We start from the raw sequence: 18,196 nt of genomic DNA, 5'->3' as shown, positions 1-18,196 counted from the left end.
TAAATAACCAGTTAGCAAAAGCCCCTCTATTCTCTTAGTGAACTATGTCATCCAACTCTGACCAGACTTAAGTTTTAATATCTGATTTGATTAAAACAATAATGGCATTTTCCATGGCTTTAAGACTTTGTCACTTGTATTGTTTAACTTTGTTAGAGTCCCAGCTAGAATGATGTGTGAATTTGATTTCATGGGGAAGGAGGAGGAACTTAAGGCCCATAAATAGCACTGTTTTTTATCTTCAATGTCATTCATGAATTTATGTTTTTTAAAACAGTGAAGTATTTTAGTTCCTATGTTTGGTGTTTCTTAATCCCTTCTGGAAATGATAATAAGGATCTGGAAGTAACAGTTTGGACTAAAAGAAAGGTGAGTATCGCAATTATGACTCAGGTCAAATTATAGTACTTGAGTAAGTTACAGAAAGAACAAAAAAGGTTTTCTTTTGTTTTAAAACACACATACAATTCATAACATGATGCATATGGACACCAAAGTCAAGTACTATAGTCTGAATGACATGCAAGAGATTTGTCTAAGATTGCTTCCATAAATTGGTGAGCTGGGTTTTAAAGAGTATGTTCTGGTAAATTTCTGCCTTCTCTGAACATTTGCCAACACTATTTTTGGAATATGAAAGAAAACACATGAAAAAGATTTGGATCTTTCTAGGGGCATTATGCAATTGGAAGTTGTTGACATACCTATTATCAACAATTCCTAAAACATTTCCTTACCACAACAACTACTAATTTTCATGGGAATAATGGAACCCTTCAGGGCTGTTCCACCAACTTTCAAAAATTCAACAATTACTACCATCTTTGAGAAGAAAAATAACAACTCCAATTTTAGCAGGCCTCACTCATTCCTGATGTTTTAAATCTAACTTCTGGCAAAAATTAAGTTGGGTTGTCCAACAAAGTTCACTGGAGCCTTTCATGGAATAGCCCTGACTAATAATTCTGGCTTTGTGCTTATCCCTTCCTCTCAGTCTCAGCTACCTCAAACTCTTACTTGCTATTCCTGAACATGCTATGCATTTTCATGCTTCCAGGAGGCCATTACCTCCACTTAGAATTCCTTTCTGCTCCAGCCTCCTTGGTGAAATCCTTCTTATTCCCAAGTGCCAATTCAAATGTTACTCCCACTTGCATTACTCCCCACTCCTCTATATTCCTTTCTGGGAAAAATGAATTCCTTACACTTCTGGGTTTCCACATAAATTTATACATACAAAACTCCTAGAAACTCTTAGAATAAAGTTCTATGGAATCTGTAATTTTCACATTAAAGACCTGAGAGAGACAAAAATTTAGAGAGCAGGTCAGAACTAAGAAATCCCTTAAAATATTTTCATATGTACTAAAAGAAAAAGCCAGCACATTAAAGAGAGATAATACAAATGCCCCTTTACATACTTTAGTAACAATGGATACCATTATTAATTCCCAGTAGTATGTTCCTTTATTTGCTAGAAACTTCAGAATGTCACTTCCCTACCGTCTCACAGGATGTTGGTAAGTTAATTTTGCTTTGCCACAAATGATGTATATGTGAATATTTGTACATATTTTCCCTTTCTGTGCTTGGTTCTGCATTTAGAAATTAGGGCTTCCACTTCATAACTTAGACTTGTATACCTCTGCCACCGAGGTCCAGAAGAGATCACAGAAATGCAGAGTAATCTAGATTTATGAGATGGAAGATTTTGGGAAATTTGCTGTTCTTGGCAGGCACTTCTCAAATATACTCCCCGATACCCAGAATGACACTGTAGTTTAGTGCTGTTGCCCAGCGTCACTCAGTGCCAATGCAGATGTTGTCAGCTTGCTCCACACATCTCTGGCTCTCTTCCTCCTCACAGAAGTTGCCAGACTACAGTTTTGGGGCCAGGGTTTCCTTTCCTTAATCTTTCTTCACGCTTCACTGAAAAAATGTCTTCTCTCTTTCTGCCATCTGCTGTATCAGCTGCATCTTAGTATTTTCTAATCTTATGTTCTTTCCTTTTCTAATCATCCACAACAAGATAACTAGGACTGAAACTCTCCCAGTTGTTGAAAACTTTCCCAGAGAAAAATTTCCTGTATTTCTCACAAGAAGGACTCACAGGATGAAAACCCTACTGTGAATATAGCACTTTGAATATAACATTGCATAATAAGGTTGGTAGTTTTACATGTTTTCCTTACTAGAGTGTTAATGCATCGAGAGTAAGCCTTACATCTTACTCATTTGGATCTCTAGTATTCAGAATCCATCAGTTCTGCCACCTAATCCTCTCTTGCTGTTGTACTTCTATTTCATTGCCACCACCGCAATGTGGGCCTCATTCTTCATTACCTGGGTTACTGCAACTGCTTTGCAACAGGTCTTCCTGCCCTTAGGTTCACCACCTTTCAGTTTATTACCTTTAGAAAACCAAAAAGGAGGAGTCTTTTTAAATTAGAAAGGTAACCATTTTGTTCTCTGATTGTAACTCTGATCTCTTTCTTTCAGCCTCACCACTCAGCATGCTCTCACTTAACCCCGAGTTAGTTGCCAAACAGTCTTTAGTTTCCAAAATGCACCATGTTTTCTTAAAATGTCTCCAGTGTTCTTCCCTTCTTTATTTGCCTGGAGAATACTTTAATGATTCAGCCTCTTTCTCTTCACTGACTCTTCCCCAGGGCAGATGGCTGCAATCCTAAGTCTTGGTTCCCTCTTGTGGGGCTCTAACTTCACATGAGTCACTCTCTCTCTCTCTTTTTTTTTTTAAGGAAACAGGGTCTAGCTATGTTGCCCAGCTGGAGTGCACTGGCTATTCACAGGTGCAATCATCGTGCTCCACAGCCTTGAACTTATGGGCTCAAGGAATCCTCCTGCCTCAGCCTCCTGAGTAGCTGGGACTACAGGCATGCACCACCACTCCTGGCTACAAGTCAATCTTTCACTTGACAGCTTTCCCAGTTAATTGTGATGGCTTCGAAGGCAGATGATAAGTCTTCGTCACCTTTGTAATTCATACTCCCTATACGCTGTTTACCACTAAGTAAGTGTCTGGTAAATGAAAGAATGTTTGGTTATATAATAACTGCCAACATTTTGACCTACTTATTTCTCATCTCAATGGCAATTTGCAAACTACTATGGTAAATTTTCGCTTTGCATTCTGATTACATGTCGACCATCTCCTTCACTTACAAGCCTCAACGAATGATGCACTCTACTTTGCAGGTTTATTTCGAAATGATAGCTACAGGTGGGGATTGGTGATTTCTATTCAGCTAGGAGATAGGCTTTCACAAAACATCACTTTTAAATGCTTAAGGGATCAAGAATCATTCAGTGCTACTGCATGCATGAGAGAAGATGCACAGATCTTGAAAGTTTCTACGTAGATTTGATATTTTCTTATTTTTTGTATCCCCATAAATGAGCTAAAAGCAAATGGAATAGCTGTGAAGCTACTTCATAATATGCCAAGAGAATAGAAGGCAAAGACTATGACAATATAAAACTCATCACCACTCTTCTGCTTATGACACTTTTGAGGTGTCATTAAGTAGACCTTATTATTTTTGAAACTAACAGCTCTTTTCTGAAATGAAATTAAATAGTCATTCAGAGTGGAATTGTATACCTTAGAACTCCATGATCAACATCATGAACTTATTTGAAAAAAACTATGATTACAAAAGGAAAATTATGGCATATAATAGTTTTGGAAAATGAAAGAAAGGCACAAAACTTTAAACAAAGAATATTTTATGTTAGTATGATAAACAGTAAATTGATAATCATTCTGACTTTCAAAGAGAAATCTAATAAAAGTATTCCAAAGAGAGGCCCTGGCAGGGGGTGTTCTTTTTGATGCCTCTGATACTTTGAAGACTCCATAGTTGTTCTCTGTTAGAGAAGTAGCAGCTGCTATTGATGGCACAACTATGTAAACTTTTAAAGCAGAAAACCAATTCTAGGCAGATATCCTTTCAAGGACAAACTCACAAGAGATGAAGATTTCTGTGTGCAAATATGCACATCTGGCACTGCTCTGAAAAGATAAATACTAAGTACAATCCTGTAACACACACTGAAGTACACACAAATGAAAACACAATCTCAGCTACTTTAATCAGGGGTAATACTAAAATATCAATGGAATTGAGGGCAAAGAACTTGGGGCACAGAGAATGAATATTTAAATATTTTATAGAATGTGTGTCTCCTGGAGAAGGCAGGGAGAGAAAAACACATGAAGGTAACTTCAGAGGATAGAGACAATTTCTCTGTATGCTTATTCTTAAAATTACAACAATCTTTGAGAGAGTCTATAAATTTGTGTTCCAAATCAAGAAGAAATGATGGCTAGTATACTTCTTATATATGGTGGTCATACAAAGTTTTCTAAGGTTTTTATTTTTCTAAGTGAATCACCTTGTGTTTTATTTCTTGATCCACCATATGTCACAAGAAAAGAAAAATTAAATGAGAAATGAAGAGGTCTCCAAAATGATCTCTGTTGTGCCAAAAGTCTCTATTTATCTGCTTTGTGGTTACTCTTCATTTTGAACTATGGCTAAAATCGAAGCATCTGAATCTGTTATAACTCCTTGAAGAATAAGAATTTGTATATTATATGTACATGACATCATGGTCAATGATGACTTCCAAGTTGGTTACTTAAAATCCCAAGGTCCTTTTAAACCAAAACTATTGATAATTTTCAATATCTAAATAACTAAACTGATGAGGCAGGAGAATGGCGTGAACCCGGGAGGCGGAGCTTGCAGTGAGCTGACATCCGGCCACTGCACTCCAGCCCAGGAGACACAGCAAGACTCCGTCTCAAAAAAAAAAAAAAAAAAAAAGAAATTCCCTACCATCTACATATCAATCTGTTTATATCACCCTTAGAATTGGAATATTACATATAGCCCAGCTCTACCCCTACTTTCTAACCTCCAGCAAGCTATGTAACTTCTCTGTGCCTCAAATTCCTCATCTACAAGATGCAATAATATTATATATATATGCCATCGGTCTGCTGTGAGGATTATATAAATTCATGTAAAGAAAGTGCTTGGAAATATGTCTGGTACTTAGTTATCTATAACTGTTCCTACTACCATCATCAATATTATTGTACTACCATCATTATTACCATTATTATGAAATATAATCATAACGTTGTTATAATTATATTTAGGAGTATTTACATTTCATTGTTGATCTATGAAATGACAATTTTCCCATCTTAAGAACTGTAAAGTAAGAGTGACATACAAATTTAAGATAAAATAGTGTATAAGTTTCTTAAAATGGAAATTTGGTGAAAAAGACAGCATTTTTTTTCTTTCTTTAAAACAAATGTTTTCCCAGTATAGATTTCATAAATTATTCTGAAACACACTTTTTAATTTGGAAGTGCTAATGTGCTAGCAGTATGTTTATTCCCAAATAAAAGAAAGTTCAGACATAAAAGTTCACTTGAGGAAAAAACAGGCAAATTTTGCTTTAAAGTTTATATTTATAGTTGTCTATATTTAAGTATAGCAGATAATCTATGGCTTTGGTTGGATGTTTGGACCTAATTCTCTTAAAATATATATGTTACAAAGATATTTCCAATAATAACGTTTAAAATTCAAGAGTTTCAATGTTAACATAAATCCTCCTATCTCTCCCTACAATACTGACAAAATGACATTAATACACACAACACACATACAGCATCAATTGTCTTGTTTCTCTATAGGACAAATCCCCATTTTGAGTGTGAGGATGATCATCTTTTCTTGATTCACAGATGGCATACAGTTGTTTCTCTACAGGACTAATGTCACAGAATTAAATTCAACCCCCATATAAAGCATACTATTCGTATTTTTAAAAATAATTTCTCCCAGTGTACTTCCTTATTTAGTTATGTTTGCCTTCTCTTGGCATGTCCTTTCCATACATTACAAACTTAAAAGAGGAGCAATAACAAACCTCAGGAAGTACTAGTGGAAAGGGGCAAATGCAGTTGGTGGGTGGGGTCTAGGTAGCCAATTCTGATCCTGGTACTAAGGTCTGGGAATATATTTGTAGATAAGGAAGAAGAGCTCCATTATTGCAGGATCAAGTAAAATAAAATAACCACCCAATAAGACTCAGTCTAAAAATACCAGGTTTAGCAAAAGTTTATTAAAGAAGACAAGTTAAATTCACCTTATCACATTGGGCTTTTAAAAAATGTGCAGAGACCTGTGACATAGATAACATCACTGCACTCTTTAGGAGAACAAAAGGGAAAGTGACAGCGTCTCTCTTTTTGGGAATTTTGCAAAAGAACACAAAAATAACATCACCACTACTGAACAGACAAGTATATTCTGATTGCAGTTGAGGAAGAAGGTGCTATAGACAACTATACAAACAGTGGTTTAGTATTATCTCGGCCCATGTAAAAAAATTCCCCCTTCTAAAACATCTGCCTTATATCTGTTTTTAGCTATATGTAGTGGGTGGCCAATTATCTTTCCATCCCCACCCTAAGTGTGGGTATGATCATCTTGTTCTAGTTTCAGTGTAACTTCACTCCCATCAATAAGCATTGCAGTTGGATTAGAGAACATGAAAATTAAGTTGTAGTGAGAACTGTTCATTCAGGGCAAAAAGATACTAATAGTTCTGAACCATTTTATCCTTCTTCCTTAGGAACTGAAATCCAATGTGTATCTTCCTCACTAACAGCACCTGCAGAGCTGGGTAGAAGCAGCCTAGAAGAACTGGTTTAGCAAAAGGTCTAGAAAAGTCAAAGTGAAATCAAAGACTGCATGGGGAAGACTAACTTCTCAGTGGTCTATGTGATTACCATCAACAGTACACTACTTGGGGGGCAGGGGCGGAGAGGGGGAATGAAAAGTATTAGTATCACATATTTTTAAGTTTGTTTCTACAGATGAGATAAACATTAAGAATACATTAAAATTCAAACGATGTTAGAATAGAAAGGAACTTTACTGATGATCTACAATGAAGATAATCACATATTATGGCTTGGCCAGGGCAGTCTTATTTTACACTTTTTATAGAATTATTGTCAACAGCTTCCCCTGCCTTTCTCAAAAATGTCCTGATTTAGATGGTAGATCAATTATTTTTAAAAATAATTTCTCCCAGTGTACTTCCTTAATATTTTAAAATATTTTAAAAAATCAAATAGATATGCTATTTATAAGAAAAGGCCCTCTATACCAATAGAGAATTAGTTAAGTAACTTCTCTAAATTCAAATGACCAAAACAGAATGGTGAGCTCTTTGAGGGCTCTTTTCACCTGTTTTTCCATGTCTGATCCGGGTAGACAGGTAAACATATGACTAACTGCTAAATTCCCAGGCCATTACTTTGTTCACTTTGTCATCCTACTCTCTCTAAGTACAAGGCTGATAATTTGATAGAAATTGCTATGGAACCTGTGAATTTCATGAAGGGCAATAAAAGAACACTACTTTTGAGTTGCCTAAGTTATTGCAATTAACATATGAGGAAAAAATTGCTCTGAATGACTGTGGAAATTATAACCTACTATGAGCTCCTTCTAAAAGGAAAATTCACTCTTCCTTCACATCTGCTTAAGTCTATTTCTAGCTATATGCGGTTGGGGGACAACTAGTTGTTTCCATCCCCTTGTAACGCAAGAGTGTCACCAACTTGTTTCCAGGCTCAAAGTACTTTTGCTTTCTACTCATAAGCACTAGAGTTAGAATTAACTTGCCATGGCAAGAATTTTTCTGTTTAGAACTGAGGATGACAATGAATAAGTTAAACCATTTTTAGTTTCTTCCTTAGAAACTAAAATTGCTTTCGAAGTAAAAATTTTCTCATGATTAACCTTACCAATTAATATGTATTTTAATTTTTATTTATAGTCGTACAAGAGTAGAAAAAGAAATTGTTTTAAAATCATGAGCTTAGTTCCCATAAAGTCAGTACTTTAATTATATAAATTTGTTAATGGTAATAAAAGCCATCTTATTTCCAGCTAAAAATAAAGAGAGTTTGCAAAAAGGAAGTAAATAACTTAAGTTTGCATATTAAAGAAAATGTCTAATAGAAATCTTGCATATTAAAGAGAATTTCTTGAACTCTCTTATACAGACAATATGTTACACCCATTAAATTACTGACCTAGTTTCAAATGCCCATAAGGACTGCTAATCAATCAGTAAAATAGCATTGTGCCAAAAAGATGTGTGCATTTGCAGTTGCCACCCGGTCATTTTTCTGGAAAATAATTTACTTATTCATTAATAATATAAACCAATGCATGAACAATATAATTTCTAAGATAAGTCCATCTTGTTCTTTTAACACAGAAGGGAAATATTTGTTTCTCTTTTAGAAGTTCCTGATACTTTAATAATTTATGTCTATTGGCATATATCCTGACAAGTTTTTATAATGACTTCAAAGAATCAATAAATGTGGATGAATACACACCTTCGAGATTTTATATATATATATATATGCACCCTTTTTTTGCTAATCACTGATTTATATTTATATATAATCAGTGATTTATATTTACATTTAACACATTTTGTCTACAGAAAGATAGTGTCTCCTATTTGGGGCTAAAATTGAACAGTAATTTAAAAGTGATTATTATCCCCTATGAATTCATAATTAACTATTTTTATAGACAAAGATGGTATTAGATGCATTATCCGTAAGTTAGGCATATTGAAAACTATTTTCTAGTGAATTTGTGCTGACTTAATTACTCTACTGAAAAACTTTGTCAATTACTTTTCTGGTCAACACCATATGTGCAAGATTCTTAACTAACATTAAGTAGCAGCCTATGATCGTAAAATAAAGGGTAGGCAACTAGCTCGCATGAAATAAACCCACCAGTTCTTACTACCTCTTTCATCTATGAAGCTAACATAAGAAACCAAAAATCTCTCTAGTTAACATGATCATAAATTTGGAAAATTATCATAAAGAAAATATATAGTAACAGAAATAAGAACATATCAACTAAATGTACATTATCTCTTTATGTGGTTTTCATGTTTGTACAATGGTGTGCACTGGATTATGAAATAGTAATATTCATAATAATTCAACAAAAGGACTGAGACTGTTAAAGAAACAAATATTTCCCTTTATTTGACTGTATTACATCTACTCATGGGACATACATAATAATCAAAATTTTCAATTTACAGGCCTATAAATAATGCTATTTAACTGAAAAGCAGCCAGCAAATAGCAACGTATACATATATTTGAAAAGCTTACTCATAAAAGTAATTTCTATAGCAAATCAGTTTTGTAGAATGCAATGGTAAATCAAGAACTATCAGCATTTAAGAATCAGAAGAATACTGATCAACAGTGAATTTGCCTTACTCCTTTGCCAGTTGCACACTGGTAGGCTTTGCTCCAATAGGTATCCCGTATTTGTGTAATGTGTTAATCAATATCTCCCTCATGTCGTTGTTGTAGGAGTCAAAGTCAAACACATTTCGAACTACACTGGAGAGACCTTCGGTGGGAAATTTCTGTATTAAAAAAAAATTCCCTTATTATGCATGTGATAAAATATACAACATTATAAAGATTTATGAAATGGATAGGACAGTAATGATCAAATGAACTATAGTAGAAATTTACTGGCCTTGTCAGATAAGCAGGTAGTAGGAATGCAGACATTTTTCTCTTTTAATGTTTGCTCAGATGACTTAACAATATTTTCCTTTTTAAATAAATGCCAGAATTTGAGGGGGAAGAGTTCCTCCTCTCAAATGTTAGAGCAGTGCCTAGATCGTGGTGTCAGTCATTGTCACTGCTTTCTGAAATCTCTTGCCTTTAATATGAGTACCAGATCGAACAGTTAAAAAATGCTAGTTAAGTAAAGGAGCGTGTTAAATATCTATACAGAAGTTTTCAGAAAAGTCGGTCAGTGAATAAATGAAGAAGAAAAGATAAAGCAACAAGAAAAGAAGGACAGAACATTACAAAGTACAAACAACAGAGGAACAGGGAGCAGTAGAGGGCAAGAAAACAAGTATGACCACAACTGAATTTACACTGCTCACGTCCTCTGAGTCCTTGCCTGGGTCTGCTTTGCTTTTCTTTAGGTGATGGGTTCTGAGCTAGCTGAACTGGACTTATGGTTTTATAGGCAGAACAAAGCTTTTATTTTTAATCTTGTTTTTTCCATGTTTTTAATTGACAAATAATAACTGTATATATTTATGGGGTACAATGTGATATTCCAACGTATGCATGCCTTACAGAATGGTTAAATCACACTAATATATCCATCATTTAACACACTTTATGGTATAACCATTACTTAAAATCTACTTTCTCAGCAATTTCAAAATATACATTACATTGTTATTAACTACAGTTACCATGCCGTGCAATAGATCTCAAAAACTTATTTCTCCTATCTAACTGGAACTTTGTATCCTTGGATCAACATCTTCCCCTGTGTGTACTCTCCCCACCCCACCTTTCTACTTTTCTTTCTAGGGTTTTCTTGGAGGGTTGGGGATAGGGCGGAAGTCAAGAGTTGTTGGGTTGTGACTGCTAGCTTGGAGACACTTACTTGTTTTGTAAGTAAGATTTATATCATTTTGTATTTGTTTGTTTTATTTACTAAGGTGGAGAACACATTGTACATTGTCACAGGAAATTTCATTCTCCTGCCTAGTCTATCTCATAAAATTTTCTTGCAGTATTTACAGGTATTTAATCAGTACTGTTAGTTCCCACTCTGTTTGCTGTTGTCTCCATGTGATTTGTTTCAAAATAAAAACATTTTTTACTCACATACCACATGCTTGTTGTAAAAAGCCTAACAACAGAACAGGAAGGTTTCCCCTCTGACTCACTCTCTTGCCTCACCTGCCCTCTAACAACGGCCTTCCACCAAATTTCCTAACTCTTCGGTAATGACTGAAGACTTTGCCAAAGTTAATTTAAAAGCTGAACAGATAATAACATTCATTGGCCTACTATATTTATAACTTAGATTATAAACATTTCGAATTATGTAATCTGACTCATTATTATATTTATGGAAATTAAAAACTCTGGTACAAACTGTACAGTCTGAAAAAATAAAAAATAAAGAAGAGAGTGATGGCTCTTATGTACAGGTGTGTGCCATACCTACCTGTAAATGTTTGACTATGTTGACAACTTCTCTGGTAGAATAGGGATAGTTAATAACCCCTTGGTCAGCCAAACTCCTCAGCTCTCCAAAGGCAGCCACAAGCTTCTGAAGGATGGGCTCAGGCACATTTGGTCCATACTGTCTGAGCATCTCGAGCTCCGAGTGGGGTTTGGGGTTATCAACTGCATGGCAGCTAAAAATATCACCTAAAGGAGAGAAAAGACTCACATTCAGCATGCAATGAATCCATTAAGATGTCACAGGAAAAAATGGAATGGTTGTTTAAAGAGCCATTGGTTGCTCATCAAAGCATATAATGCCCATCCAACAATAGGATGGTACAGAGAAGAAAGCAAATGACTGAAGCAAAAGAAAAGAAAACTGGGTGATGAATGGTTTATCTCCATGAATTTATTTTTGTTAAAAAATTTACGTAATACTTGAAAACATGTTCATGGGAAGATATTCCAATACAAAGAGGAAAAAAAAATTCTCCTTTAAGTCTCTGCCAATGCCACTCCCTCCCCCAAAAGCACTGAGTCTAATTTATTTTTCCAGACCTGTATTAGTACTTCTTAAAAAAATGCACATGCACAGAGTTTAGATAATTTATTCCTTTTCTATTAGTGGGAATATATTCTTCAAATGGTTCTGAGACAGCCTTTTCAACTTCAACAGATGTTGAGTATCTTCAAAAATTTTATACATCTATCTCATAAAAATGCTTCTTTATGCACTAAAAAAGGGAGAATTAGTAGCATCGCTCTCTAAACAATCTGTATCTTGTGCAGATTTATAGAATATACTTTAGAGGTTAGTTTTGGTAAAGTAAACCTGTAGGGATATTGTCTAAATTAAAATCAAGAAAAAGAATATAGAAACATAATATTTCATCTGTAATTTAGGGAAAAGAGAATGTACTGGAAAAATAATTCTATGATTCATAATCTAAGAAACCAGGGATCAAAGGAAGTAAAAGTTAATAGGCTTACATTATTTAATATGTTCATTTTAGAAAATGACAATATCTAGTAAGGTAGCAATAAGATCTTACTTTGATTTAGGAACCATTTGAACAATTATTTTGTATGTGTGTATTTAAAAGCAATTGAATAAAATGAAAGCCATGATATCTTCAAAATTTTATCTCATATACTAAAGCTTTTCAAATACAAAGGTGAAGAATGGCTTTTGCCTTTTTTGCTGAAAATAAAACTTATCACTAACATAAAAAGATAATTGACCCCTCATTCATTCACTCATCAAATCATGATTAATGAGGACAGTAGAAATGGTGATGCTGGGGGAGGTCAGTCAGGTAAACCTCATGAGAAGGTAACATCTGAGCAAATGTTGATACCTGGGGGAAGAGCATTACAGGCAGCTGGTACAGCTAATCCAAAGACCTTAAGGCAGGCATACCTGGCATGTGGAAGGAAGAGGCAGGAGAGCAGAGTAGATGGAATAGAGGAAGTGGACAGAGCAGCACCAAGCAGTACAGGACATGTGGTTACAGACATAGAAGGATGTGGGAGACATACTGTGTAGGACACTGAAAACTGTTGTAAATACTTGTACCTCTACTCAGAATACAATGGGAAGCCACCGAGGATTTTAGCAGAGGCGTGGACTACTGTGCTGTGAACAGACCATAAAAGGGCATAGGAAGATAAATTCCTTGTGAGCAGAGGCAATGACCACATTGACTATATTTCCAAGAATATTTGTAGAGCACATAGTGCGGCCTTGGAAGATATATTCTCTCTCTCTCTCTCTCACTCTCTCTCTCCCCCTCTTTCTTTGTAAGAAGGTAATTTGGGTTACCTAAGCTCAAGATTCCTCTTCTGTAAGGCATCTCACTATAAGTGCAGCTATCATTTGGCCCTCTTTCTGTTGCCCTGTGAGAACTGGGGCTTGAGGAAGCAGCACAAATGCTGATACTTTGACTACTGCTTTTGCTGAAGACTCATTCCTCTTTTGTCTCTGACTCAGGAGTCTAGTGTCTTCTTCCATAAAAGCCTTCTGTGGCAAGCTAACTTGTTAGCTTAAAAGTAGAGTAAACCCTTAGATATTTCACAGTTCAAGAATAAGGCTGGAAGCAGGGTGACCCATTAGGGGACTATTTGAAGTAATCCAGGTAAGAGATGATGGTGGCTCAGATCAGAATGGCGGCAAATGGAGGTGATGGGGAAAGCAGGATAATTCTGAATATATTTCGAGGGTATAGCCAATAACATTGCAGGATATATGGAAAAGAGCATAAGTGAAAGAGAGAAACAAAAAACGAATTTGGAGTTGTCATTAAGAGAGATTTACAAAAGACTATAAATTAGGTTTAAGAAAAAAAAGTAAGTTCATCATGGACATGTTAAATTCAAGATAGGAGCTACTGAACTGGAAACTGGATATGAGTGTGAAGTTCAGGAGGAAGGTCTGGGCTGGAGATGAATATTTGGCAATAACTGGCATATAACTGGTAGTCTAAAACATGAGGCATTCTGATTTTATTAAAGGAATGAGTATAGATAGGTAAGAGGACCAGGGCCTGAGCTTGGGACATTCTAACAAGCTCCAACAAATAAGGCTGAGCAGGAATAGTTATTAAGGTAAGAAACCAAGAACATACTTGAAGAAGTATTGGAAGTCAAGTGAAGGAAAATGCATCAAGGAGAAGAAAGTGACTAACTGTATCAACTATATAATATATTAAATACTGCTGGTAGATTCAGTATAACGAGGACTAAGAATCAACCACTGGATTTAGCTAAGGAAAAGTCACTAATAACCTAGATAAGAACCGTTTTTGTGGAGTAATGGGAGCAAAAATCTGATTAGAATGAATTTAAGTGAGGATGGTGCAGAAGAAATGGAAATTGCAAGTGTAGACAACTCTTTTGAGTACAAACAACTGCGAGGAATTTTGTTACAAAAGAGAAGAAAAAAAAGTAGCAATAGGTGGCAAAAAGAGTAAGATTAAGAGGTGTGTGTGTGTATGTGTGTATGTGTGTGTGTGTGTGTGTTTTGAAGATGAAGGAAATAGCTTGATTGTTTGCAGATGGGAATAATATAGGGAAGTTGCTGATACAGAAGAGGGAGGGCAGAACTGCTAGAGCAGCAACCTTCAGAAGGTGGGATCTGGTGCTTATCTGGAGGGACTCCCTCTAGATGGGAATGTGAACAGTTGACCTGCAACAAGTGGGAAAGCAGAACATCGTAGGTGGAAGACCTGGTTGTAGGAGTCTGTGGACATTCGTTTTTAATTGCTTTCATTTTTCTCAGTGCAGTAGGAAGACAGGAGAAAGTAACAGAAATCTAAAAGAAAGTCAGGAAACTGAATCCTGGTTAGCAATGGGAAAGGAATGAGACTGGTGGGAAAATGAAGGAGAATTTCCCTTTCCCCTCCATAAGCCCTTCTATATTTCAATCTCTTGCAGTAATTGAATGTTCAAGTATTGTATAATTTTAAAACAAAAAGAAATTCATGCAGCAGTGTTGGAGCTGTGAGGAGAGAGAAGATAAGAATTATCATATGAGAAGAGGAAAGTGAAAGATCTAGCGAAGCACAGTGTGATTGCATTTAGGGACACTTGAGGCCCACTGTTAAGGATGTGAAATGAGATTGGTCAGTTTTGGGCTTTTTCTAACCACATTCAGCTGTACATGTGTAGGTTCAATGTTGTCAGAGAGTTGGCAGTAACCAGGGCAGAGGGGTTCCAAGTGCACAGGAAAAGCTAAGAGAGGAACAGGGAAGCTGAAGAATGTATGTAAGGGAGTCATAAATGTGAAAGATCATGGAATTGAAGCTAGGTAAGAAAAAAAAAAGCTTAGGTAAAGGAGAAGAAAATATATCAAGATGGGTAAGTGAAAAGGTGGTAGGATCAATGGATTGAAGCTTCTCACACATTTGAAGAGTTGTTGGATTTGGTGTAGTAGAGGGAGTAGCTGGAAAGACTGGAGGTGGTGAATGCATGGATGAGATAAAAATCCCAAGGACAAATGAAGACAGAATAGGAATAGGAAACAGAAGTTATAGAAGTGTCAGTTATAGAAACTAGCCATGAATGGCTAAGATATGGTATAAGACCTCTGGAATAAAAACATCCAAGGAGCCAAGAGGCCAGAGAGTTGGATGGGTCAGATATGTATATATTGCAACCACTCCAAAAGAAGAGTAGGGTTGCAGAGAATGAAAGTGAGCAAAGTGCTAAAGATCAGTAAGAAGTGACTAGGATGAATAGGGGTAGATAACAGAAACAAGAGCAGATGGCACAGTATGAGGATTTGGAGGTGGATAGAAGATGGAGACAGAACAGAGAGTATTCTTACAGGCATTAGGAGTGACTTGGGGTATAAGGGGTGACCTATAAACAATAAAAGAACTCAAACCTCTTTACAATTAGAAACAACTTTTCTTTGGTGTGTTTACATTATTACATTTCTAAGTGTATCAGTAATCTACGAATTGTTAGTAACTTTTAAGGTAATATCTGTACATAATAAAAACTACAAAACAGTATAACTGAGTATTTTATATTCCCATTCCTAACTTCCATTGCAAACAACGGCTTATCAGATTCTTGTGGACCTTTCTGGAGAAATTCTGTGCATATACAAGCATATGCATGTATCCATCCCTCCTGCCTTTTCCAAAACACAGGAATGGGTAAACTACTATACCCACTTTACTGACTTATTGTTTCAATTACTATTTTGAGTACTTATTTTTTTATAGCAGCGTCAGTAAACTTATCTCTGTTTTTAAACAGCTGCATAGCATTCTACTGTGTGGACACAAAAGAATTTATTTATCCAGTCCCATTTAGATGGACATTAGGGTTGTTTGCATACTTTCTACTATAAACAATGCTATAGTGCCTATCCTTGTACTTAAACATTGTACAGGTAAATTCCTTGGATAAATTCCTTTATGGGTAATTGCCAGATCGAAGATCTCACTCAGAGACTGGGCCTGCTTCACACTGAGTGTGAGAGTCCAGAATGATATACTTGCTACAGAGAAGAGAAGTCCTTCTTAAAGACTTTCGATGAGTAAGTTTATCCCAGGGCCTCTCCGATCAATGTGAATCAGTCTTCTCAGAGCTGACCTCAATCCTTTTCATGGTTAGGGGGATGTGACAAAAGTAAAACCATTTCTCATTTTGTGTTTTATTCCAAGAGTTCCTAAACAACAAAGTATAGTGTAATGGTTTAAGAAAAAAGACTCTGGGATCAGACAGACTTAGATATGAAGCCCAAGTCCACTACTCATTATCCCAGACACTATCAAAAAATAATCCCTCTGGGCCGGGCAGGGTGGCTCACATCTGCAATCCCATCACTTTGGGAGGCCGAGGCAGGCGGATCACATGAAGTCAGGAGTTTGAGACCAGCCTGGCCAACATGGTGAAACCTTATCTCTATTGAAAATACAAAAATTAACCAAGCCCAGTGGCACATGCCTGTAATCCCTGCTACTGGGGAGGCTGAGGCAGAAGAATTGCTTGAATCCAGGGGGCAGAGGATGTAGTGGGCCAAGATTATGCCACTGCACTCCAGCCTGGGTGACAGAGCAAGACTCCATCTTGGAAAAAAACAAAACAAAACAAAAACCTCTCTGAATATCAGATATTTTTCTTCACTAAAAGGGGATAATAAGTATTTTCACAAGGTGATAATGATGGTGGCATAGCACATGATAAGCATTCAATGACAGCCATTACAGCAGTGTTTTTATTGGTATTGTTATTATCATTACAGTTTTTACCTAAGGTACCGAAGAAATCATTGCCTAGGAAAGGAAATCCAGGTCTGTTTGCCAGAACAATCATCCTAAAATCAGGATGAATCACAACAACATTTTCTCTTCCATTCACATTAGCAGTATCTGAAAAACAAAATTTCTATTTATTCTTTATCAATATTTAATAATTCTTAAAAATATCAAGGAACAGTCTTGAAGATAACATAAATAGTTATACTGTTCAATTATAAAAAGCTTTAAGCTATTTGGCTGTGATAACTTGGTTGAAGAAACAAAAACTTTCTTGAAAAAAATTTGCTCAAGAACCAAACACTGATAAAGCATATACTAAATGATACAGGAACTTGCACTCTTATATACATTCAGTGTACATCTAAAAAAAAGCAACCTTGTCCAAATGTAGACTTACGGTACTTAAGCCTGGCTTGAGATGTTGTTAGTCCTTAAAAAAATTAAAGATAGAAATCCATAATAAGGGAGGCCGGGCGCGGTGGCTCACGCCTGTAATCCCAGCACTTTGGGAGGCCGAGGTGGGCAGATCACGAGGTCAGGAGATCAAGACCACCCTGGCCAACACGTTGAAACCGTGTCTCTACTAAAAATACAAAAAATTAGCCGGGTGTGGCGGCGGGTGCCTGTAGTCCCAGCTACTCACGAGGCTGAGGCAGCAGAACGTGTGAACCCGGGAGGTGGAGCTTGCAGTCAGTCGAGATCGCAGCACTGCACTACAGCCTGGGTGACAGAGCGAGACTCCGTCTCAAAAAAAAAAAAAAAAAAAAAAAGTAATCCATAATAAGAGAGAATTCAAGGAATAGGAATAGCTAAAGGATAATCCAAACTTTCTTTAGTTTTTATCAAATCAGTAACTACATCCTTTTGCATAGAGCCCGCCATTACGCAGCGAAGGAGTTATTCCTGTTTAGATCATGCACCCTGCAACCTAAATACATGTTAATAGAATAAAGGTCTTAAAAACCTCGTCAAACTAATTAGTACAATGTTGATTTATTTCCAATCATGTGATTGTACTACAGTTCTTAAAATAAGTGATCTTAAGTTGACTGGGGCTTTCTTTGTGTAAATGTGAAAGGTATTTCTACTGGCTAGTGTACACTTCAGATAGAATTGGAAGTCCAGAAAATAATTTAAGATAGTAAAAGTTTTATTAAGGTTATTTCAGGAAGAACCACTTGCTATCTTAATTTATTTAAACTCTACCCTTAGGTTGCCCATCTTTAAAAAAGGATAGTTGTGAAGTACCTACAGCTTTATT

The 18,196-nt window shown here is 36.1% G+C and overlaps 1 protein-coding gene across 2 annotated transcripts in view; it reads right to left on the bottom strand.

Annotated features, from left to right (window-relative positions):
- The window catches only part of VWA8 (von Willebrand factor A domain containing 8), a 390,434-nt gene that overhangs the window by 145,115 nt on the left and 227,123 nt on the right, over positions 1-18,196 (bottom strand). For both annotated transcript variants that reach the window (XM_023208911.1, XM_023208909.2), the window contains exons 24-26: positions 16,927-17,046; positions 11,163-11,368; positions 9,386-9,537 (exon numbers count right to left, since the gene is read on the bottom strand). In XM_023208911.1, the coding sequence (XP_023064679.1) occupies positions 9,386-9,537; positions 11,163-11,368; positions 16,927-17,046 (478 nt within the window). The remainder of the gene's footprint in view (positions 1-9,385; positions 9,538-11,162; positions 11,369-16,926; positions 17,047-18,196) is intronic.

Source organism: Piliocolobus tephrosceles, chromosome X (assembly GCF_002776525.5).
Source record: "Piliocolobus tephrosceles isolate RC106 chromosome X, ASM277652v3, whole genome shotgun sequence".
NCBI lineage: Eukaryota > Metazoa > Chordata > Mammalia > Primates > Cercopithecidae > Piliocolobus > Piliocolobus tephrosceles.
The sequence above is the reverse complement of the archived record's forward strand: the minus strand, read 5'-3'. Positions and strand labels throughout refer to the sequence as shown.